Genomic DNA, 7,746 nt, shown 5'->3' with positions numbered 1-7,746 from the left:
CTGAATTACAGGAACACGTGGATATTATTTGTGTACAAGAGGCATGACTCAAACCAAATTTGGGTTTATTAAGTTGAAAGATATTTTGGTGTGGAGATTTTAATGCACATGGGGGGATATCAGGAAGACTCGAAGTAATGGAAGACATGTTAGATGACAAAGGCATGCTTGAATACTGGTTTGGCCGTGAGGGTGAAAGTGGCAAAGGGCACCGAGCCATCAAGAGATCACACATCGGCATCACAGGTTTTAACATGGAAAAGCAACTGGGAAGTGTTGAGAAGCAGCACAGTGGGTAGAGACCATCATCCAATAGGTCTAGAAACTGAAAGCGTTAGGGGTCGGAACAAAGGAGGAGGAAGATGGAAATGTGAGGGAGCAAATGGATACGTTCAGAATATTTGCTGGGGCAAACTAAGGGCAGTTGGTGTAAACCAGAACTGAATAATGAAATATGTCAAATTATAATTGAAGCGGCAAATGCAACTATTCCAAGAAGTAATTAAAAGAAATTTAAAAATGAAAAAAAAACAACCCTGAAACTCAAGACTTTAATAAATTATAAGGAACAGCAGAGAGCAGCTCGTTTTAGGAGCAGCAGACACACACAGGACCGAGTAGATTGACCAGACTAAACTTTACTGAAAAGGTGGCAGCAGAATCCCTCAAAGAACCAGAGCTAATAAAGTCTTTGTCAGAGCAGGCTGGGTGGCACGAACAGACATCTGAATGGGCGATCACAGAGGGCTGCACCACAAAGGGTGGATATAGAGGACCAGAAGGTGACAACTACAATATAGATGCCAACTGTGGAAGTGGAAGAACAACAACACCAACAAGATGAAGCCTGGTAGATTTGTCTGGTTCCGATCAGGACAAAAAGTAATGATGGGCAAATTAAGCTTTTGTGAATTCCCGAACCACTTGTAATGATTACTCGAAGTAATGAAGCTGCAGTTCTAGCGCCCTCTCCTGGCGACCCGCGAGCCTTGCACTGCAGGGTTGGAGCCGCTATTGGTGACCGCTTGAAAAGGTTGGTGTAACGATGTCTGTGATTTAGCCAGTAGGCGAGTGGGTCCTCTGACCTGGCCAGAGGTGGGCTGCTCATTCACCGCTGCCCATCTACCGTCGCATCTGCCATAGCATTCCCAGCCCTTCTTGCATCTGAGGCGTCTCGGTCCAGCGTTCCCCAAAGGTTAATATCTGGAACACACCGGACCTGTCCAAAAAGTAATTTACAAATAGACAAACAGCGATTCATTTCGATGGAAGATACACCATAGCTATAGTAAGTTACTGTTGGATATGAATCACGTGTTTGGATCGAGACGTTACCTTGGCCTGGCGCAGCGCTTCTCAAATAGTGGTGCGATGCCAGTGGGGGCGCGTGAGACCCCGGAGAACATGTTTTTGTTTTTTTTTTGTTTTTTTTTCCCGTACTAGAATAAAGTGTAATTGCACATCCCGCGCGCACACCACAGAGCAAGAGATAGGAAGCGCAGTGAACAAACCACCAAGAGACAGCATGAAAAAATACTTAACAGTGATGAAAAGAAAGGCGGAGAGAGACGGAGATAATGAGACATACGAAAGTCTCCCGAGGAAATATGACGAAGCATATACTGTATAGCGCTTGGCTTCACTGCGACTACGGTGGGAGACGAGGAAAGACCGGTGTGTTTACTGTGTCTAAAAATGTTGGCAGGACAGCATGAAGCCAAATAAATGAAGGCCTCACTTAAAGACATTACACCCCAGTCACGCTGATAACCCTAACCCTGGTTAACCCTAACCCTGGTTAACCCTAACACTAACCCTAACCCTCACTTAAAGACATTACACCCCAGTCACGCTGATAACCCTAACCCTGGTTAACCTAACCCTGGTTAACCCTAACACTAACCCTAACCCTCACTTAAAGACATTACACCCCAGTCACGCTGATCAGCCGCTTGCTTGAGTTTTTTCGGCAAAACGTGCCGAATATTGGCAACAATCATCCCGCTTTGGTCTAAATTTCTTTCTTTTTTTGTTTTCTTTAATATTAATAAGGATACAATGTCATGCAGAGGTGTACTTATAACAATTTCATAGACAAATGATACTAATTATAGTCACGGCGGGGGGCAAAATGTTTTCTTCTTCCTAGGGGGGGCGTAACAGAAAATAATTGAGAAGCACTGCGCCGGGACTGGGGATTAGGCTAATTGGAAACTCTAAATTGCCCGTAGGTGTGAGTGTGAGAGTGAATGGTTGTCTGTCTATATGTGTTAGCCCTGCGATTGACTGGCGTCCAGTCCAGGGTGTGCCCTGCCTCCGCCCATTGTGCTGGGATAGGCTCCAGCCCCCCCGCGACCCTCAGTGGAGGAACAAGCGGTAGAAAATGAGTTTGTGAGTGCGCCGGGACTTTCCTGGTGCTCAACGAAGGCTCCGCCCACATGGCGGTATCTACGTATACTGTATATTGAACCGCGACTGTCACGCGCATTTAAAACCCCCGCGACACTCGTCTAGTTTGAGACGCGCTTTTAAGAGAATCGGTCTTTATCACAAAGAACCCTCGTCACGGTGCTTCCAGACTGCTTCAGATGAGGACAACAAGTGTTTAGCGACCTTCATTTAGGAAGATGAACATTTGTCTTCTGTTTTGGATCCTGCTCCCAGCAGCAGAATGCGGTAAGTTGAGGAAACTTTCTTTACACACACGTTCTGAGCGCTGTGTTGCGCTTTTCTCAGGTAGAAATAGACAAACAATCAATCAGCTCTCTGTGTAGATGCTCTTCTCCCACATTTGGTCTTGTTCCTCTCAGATGTCCCCCAAAGACTCACAATCTCACATGACTCCTTTAGGCAGCCAACACCTTTTAGAGCAACATGCCAAACCAGGGGTGGCCAACCAGTCAGAGCCTAAGAGCCACATCATACACATGGGCACACATGAACATCACCTCATCCCTTCCTCACACACACACACACACACACACACAGACCTCTGCTTAGCCAGATTTATTGTAAATGTCACACACCAACATGATAATTACAGAATTTGACTTCTACAGACCACGGGCCAGTCATTTTCAACAATGAACATTGTGTGCACTGTCTCACACACACAAACTCTCAATTCAACTAAGTCCACAAACAAAAATATAATAATTAAAAAAAAAGTTCTCTTACTATGCATGTTGCTTAGTGGGACCTCTGGCATTCCTTGCTTTGAACAATCCTCTTGAAATCTGGCTTGTATTCACTTGTTGCTAGGCAGTTCTTTCACATGGGTGTCAGTCAGAACAGATCGATGCTTTGGTTTCACGTGTTTCAGGGTAGAAAACACAGACTCGCAGACGTATGTTGACCCAAATATTGACAGGATCTTAAGCGCAGCCCGTTTGACATTGGGGTATTTTTCCATTGGCACACTTTTCCAGAACTCAATGGCCCCTTCCCTTAAAGCAGGTTTCAGTCGGTGCTCCTCACAATGATCGATCATCTCCAACTCAGCTGCAGCCTCACCTGTTGCTAGCGGGGCTTTCCAACAGTGCATCTCCACATTAAAAGGGGCAGCGAGGAATGCAATCGGTGCCCTTTTCAGTTGTAGATCGCGGAACCGAGTCACGAAGCTTTCGTGCATTTTTTCCTGCCATTCTGAAGGCGAACTTGACACTAATTGTTTACTCAAAAGATCTTGTCCCTACTGAGAAACTTTGCGGTATTTTCATCTGACGCGCATGCGCTTTTGGCGAAAGTAACGTATTGAACTCAAGCGAAGCGAACACGCACATTAAAAAAACACAAACCCAAACTTCAATATGAACGTTAGAGCCGCATGAAACCAGGCAAAGAGCCGCGGGTTGGCCAGGCCTGGACTAAACAAAGAGCAGACAATGATTCTGATTAAAAAACTCTCCCCAAACTCTTGCATGAATATATAATATTCAAAATGACGTGATTGATTGAACACCTCAACTGGTCGGTGATACTGCCATCGACTTTTCAAGAACATTCAAAAACGCCCTTTGTTTTTGTTTAGCTCTGCAATAAAAACATCAATAGCGAATAATGCACCAGGAAGCTGGTGAAATACTTGAAGATATTTGGGCAGAGACACTATTCGAAACGAAAACATGGGCAACCGAACGTGGCTTACACAGTGCTTTCGTTTACTTTCATTTCATTTTCATTACTTTCACAGAAGGCGCAGCAGTAGTGCACACTTAGACTTCCGGTTGATGCATCCGCTACTAACGTACCTCTGCCGTGTGTGTGTGTGTGTGTGTGTGTGGTGTGTGTGTGTGTGTGTGTGTGTGTGTGTGTGTGTGTGTCTTCCGACACGTTAGGAAGTTTGTTTGTGGTTGTGAGAATCACGAGTTAATCTTCAGGGTCCGGATGTTTCATACTGCACAAGTCAATCTGAAATGTATTTATGCCCAACAAGACCATTCAGCTGCAGCTACCTGGCTGAACTTTAACTAAAACCTACAAACACACCGTTACCAGCCTGCTGAAAACAAATGCATGAACTAGCTGGTCAAGATATTGTTTAGTCAGGAATCCTTTAATTCTTGCAATATTTTTTGGGTGTTAGTCAGCTCATTTTGTTGTCCTCATGTGGTTGTTGGTCTCAAACTGTCTCAAACTACCAAGAATGATCTCCCAGGTAACTGTCCAAACACAGATGTATTTTTTAGTTGTTGACTATCTGAGGATTTGCTTTGATTTTGATGCCTGCACACAGAGTACGAAGAGAGTGGAGATTAAACCTCTTTTTTGTTGGTGCCTGTTCAGGTACTGTAGTAAACCTTGTTTATATTCAGTTTATGAGGAATCTATTATGATATTTTGGGTTATTGTTGGGTCTTTTGACCTGTTTCTCATCCTGCTGCTCCATGTTTCCTTCACAGCTTGTGGAAAGAGGCTGTTTTTCATTCTGGTTGTTTGTTTTTAGTGGTGTTTTGTCCAGTTGAGTGTTTGTGAAGAGGGATTATAGTAGGGGAACGAGGAAAGCAGCCCTGAGGAGTTCTGGTGATCAGGATGAGAGGAGATGAGATGTGGGTTTTTATCCTGACATGTGGTGGTCTGGCTCAAAGAGGATCAATGATGATGATCAAAGAGATATTTTAGCTTTTTTTGATACCGTCCACCAATTTGAGCAGATACGACTCACAGCTTAAGGTTTAAAATAATTAACCATAATATTAAACTGTCTACATCTTTCAATATTAATTTGACAAGACCTGAGATTGGGATCAATTTATAACATGATTATTTTTGTCAGAACCGCTGATCCCACTGTGAGGGTCCAGAGTTTTGACTCCATTTGTTTGTGTGTTTCAGGTTCCCATTCTCTTGAGTTCTTGTCTACAGGACGTGTTCAGCCTGGATCTGGGCTCCATTTTGAACAAGTTACAGAGTTTGATGGAGTTGTGATCTCTCACTGTGACAGTGGGACACAACAAGAACACTTCAAACCCGTCCTGGAATCCCACAACTTACCTGGGACCTGCAGACCAGCATGTTATGATGTTTTTGATGCTCTCAAAGAGATTTCTAAATTCATCAATCACACACGGAGTAAGTTTGTAGCACATTTGCTTTATAACGTGTTTATTTTGTTGAAAATGAACTGAACATTTTACATAAAACAATCCTTGTAGATGTTCAACGGCGGCGTGGCTGCATCACGTCAGACGAGAGGCTTGAATCAGCTTTTGACAACTGGGCAGTGAATGGAGAGGGTTTCATTCAGTTTGATGCTGGAGCTCAGAAATGGAAAGCCCTGTCTCCTTCTGCAGAAATGATTAAAGATTCGTGGAACAACCGTGAGGCTCGGAACCATTTCTTTAGACAATTCATCAATGAAGAATGTCCAGAAATGATCCATCAGATCAAATTAAGGGAAGCAGAAAAAAGAACAGGTGAATAAACACACACACACACACATACATACACGTGCGGTAACAGAGAGAATAACAACAGCAGCTTATAAAGCCAAATGAAGCCACATCCTGTTTCGTTGTCATGGTGACCTCAGTGATTTCCTCCTGTCAGTGTTGAATCTGCTGATGGAGCTCAGATGAGGACAGAAGCAGTTCAGTCTGGTAAAGGTAGCTGAAGGAGCCTGGTGTTGGTTATGAGCTAAAACTATGTTGAGAGGAAGAGTGAGCTGCTCATCACTGCTGGTTCCCTGTTCAAAGAGTGACAACAGACAACCCTGATCATCACCTTTTCTATCCTCCTGCAGATCTCCGTGTGTTTGCCAACCCTGTTGACAGAACCAAGGCATTGCTGAAGTGCCACGTCACCAGTACTGACAAATCAGTGCGTTCAGTGTCTCTGACTGAAGACGGGGCCACCAAGGCAAACTGGATCACTGTAACTGGCCCGTTGCCTTCTGGGGATGGATCAGTGATCCTCATCCTGACAGCTGAGGTCCCCCTGATCCACACCAACATCTATGGCTGTGTTGTCCAAACAGAAGACAGAACCATCACTGTCATGTGGGGTGAGAACTTTACATTTACATACTGCTGCATGATTGTTATTGAGTCATGATCCAGGCTGCACACAGGCCAGTGGGATCTTATTGTTGCTGGGGGGGTTCTGGTGTGTTGGGTACTCTGGTAAAAGTCCCTCATGAAGAAGCTCTGAAACGTTCCTGGTGATTCTCTGGTCTTCCTCCGTCTGAAAGCAGACCTTTGGATCTTTTCTGGCTGAGATTACAGCAGTGTTGGTCATTAACTCTGTCAGAAACGGCTGTTTCGATGCTGTTGAAACTTATTTGAGACTTATTTTTTTTGTCTCTCCACAAGTTTTTTTGGGTTTTTTGGCCCATTTAATTAACAACATTCAACGTGCTTCACATGTTTCCAGAAAGAAACGAGCTACTACAGAGTTACAATTTGGTACAGGCAGTGGAATGCACAGAACCATCTCCTGCCAGCAGGGGGCGCTGCAGCAGCTCAGCACCCACCTTTCTATCGTCTTGGCACAGAATTATCAGTGCGCAACGTTGAGCTTCAGTCTGTGTCCAGGCCTCAGACAACTGTCGGCATGTCACGTTGGTCCAGACAGTTAATAAATTTAACAGTTGAAATACTCTAAATAGAGTCAGTCACACTTTCTGTTATTCAGAGCACAGCTTTCAAAATATTAAAAATAAGTTTATTACAATAACACATATGACGACATGCTGCATAGAGTAAAGTATGGCCAGTTTGGTGATTACAATAATCATGTTTTTGTTGTTTATACTCTTTTATGAGCAGATGGAAACACACTTGATGGACAACACATCCTTTACATCCAGATGACGCTTTGGAGAATTATCGGCATCATCTTTACAGTTTGTTGTTTAATCTCCGTAATGACTCTTTGGTGTAAGTCTCACTTCTTTGATTGTAACTTTCAAGTCAGTCTGTGAGCTGATATTTTACTATTGTGGCCCTGCATTAATAGAACGTTAATGATGTTTCTTGTGAAAATCCAAAGTCACATGTACTGTAATATTTGGACTGTGTTGTCATCCAGTAGCAGAGCTTTGAGACTTATGCTGCTGACACGGGTCTAACCTTCACTGACTGGCATCTTTTTTAAGAAGCCAAGAAGCCAAACTTTGGAAAACTTTAGCACTTTGACCCTAAATTCAGTATTAATGATCTTGAACTTTTTAAATCAGAGCTTAACACTCATCTTTTAAAACTGCCTTTAAACACCTCGTAATGCTGTCACTTTATGTCTGGTTTCATG

The 7,746-nt window shown here is 43.7% G+C and overlaps 1 protein-coding gene and 1 long non-coding RNA gene across 3 annotated transcripts; one reads left to right on the top strand and one right to left on the bottom strand.

Annotated features, from left to right (window-relative positions):
* Positions 1 to 537: 537 nt before the first annotated feature.
* On the bottom strand, positions 538 to 4,077 carry LOC130520338 (uncharacterized). Of its 2 annotated transcripts, XR_008948789.1 has the most exons (3): positions 3,178 to 4,068; positions 1,336 to 2,955; positions 538 to 1,219 (listed from the first exon to the last, which is right to left on the bottom strand). It is a non-coding gene; the product is annotated as an uncharacterized LOC130520338 (long non-coding RNA). The 2 variants fall into 2 exon arrangements; XR_008948788.1 differs by having other exon boundaries at positions 538 to 2,955; positions 3,178 to 4,077.
* LOC130520336 (zinc-alpha-2-glycoprotein-like) lies at positions 2,522 to 7,740 on the top strand. Its single transcript, XM_057024054.1, has 5 exons — positions 2,522 to 2,676; positions 5,335 to 5,571; positions 5,655 to 5,915; positions 6,242 to 6,502; positions 7,266 to 7,740. The coding sequence occupies exons 1-5, from the start codon at positions 2,628 to 2,630 to the stop codon at positions 7,418 to 7,420; spliced, it is 963 nt and encodes a 320-aa protein (XP_056880034.1). The 5' UTR covers positions 2,522 to 2,627; the 3' UTR covers positions 7,421 to 7,740.
* The last annotated feature ends 6 nt before the right edge of the window (positions 7,741 to 7,746 follow it).

The sequence above is a fragment of the Takifugu flavidus genome, unplaced genomic scaffold, assembly GCF_003711565.1.
Source record: "Takifugu flavidus isolate HTHZ2018 unplaced genomic scaffold, ASM371156v2 ctg348, whole genome shotgun sequence".
Classification (NCBI taxonomy): domain Eukaryota; kingdom Metazoa; phylum Chordata; class Actinopteri; order Tetraodontiformes; family Tetraodontidae; genus Takifugu; species Takifugu flavidus.
The sequence above is the reverse complement of the archived record's forward strand: the minus strand, read 5'-3'. Positions and strand labels throughout refer to the sequence as shown.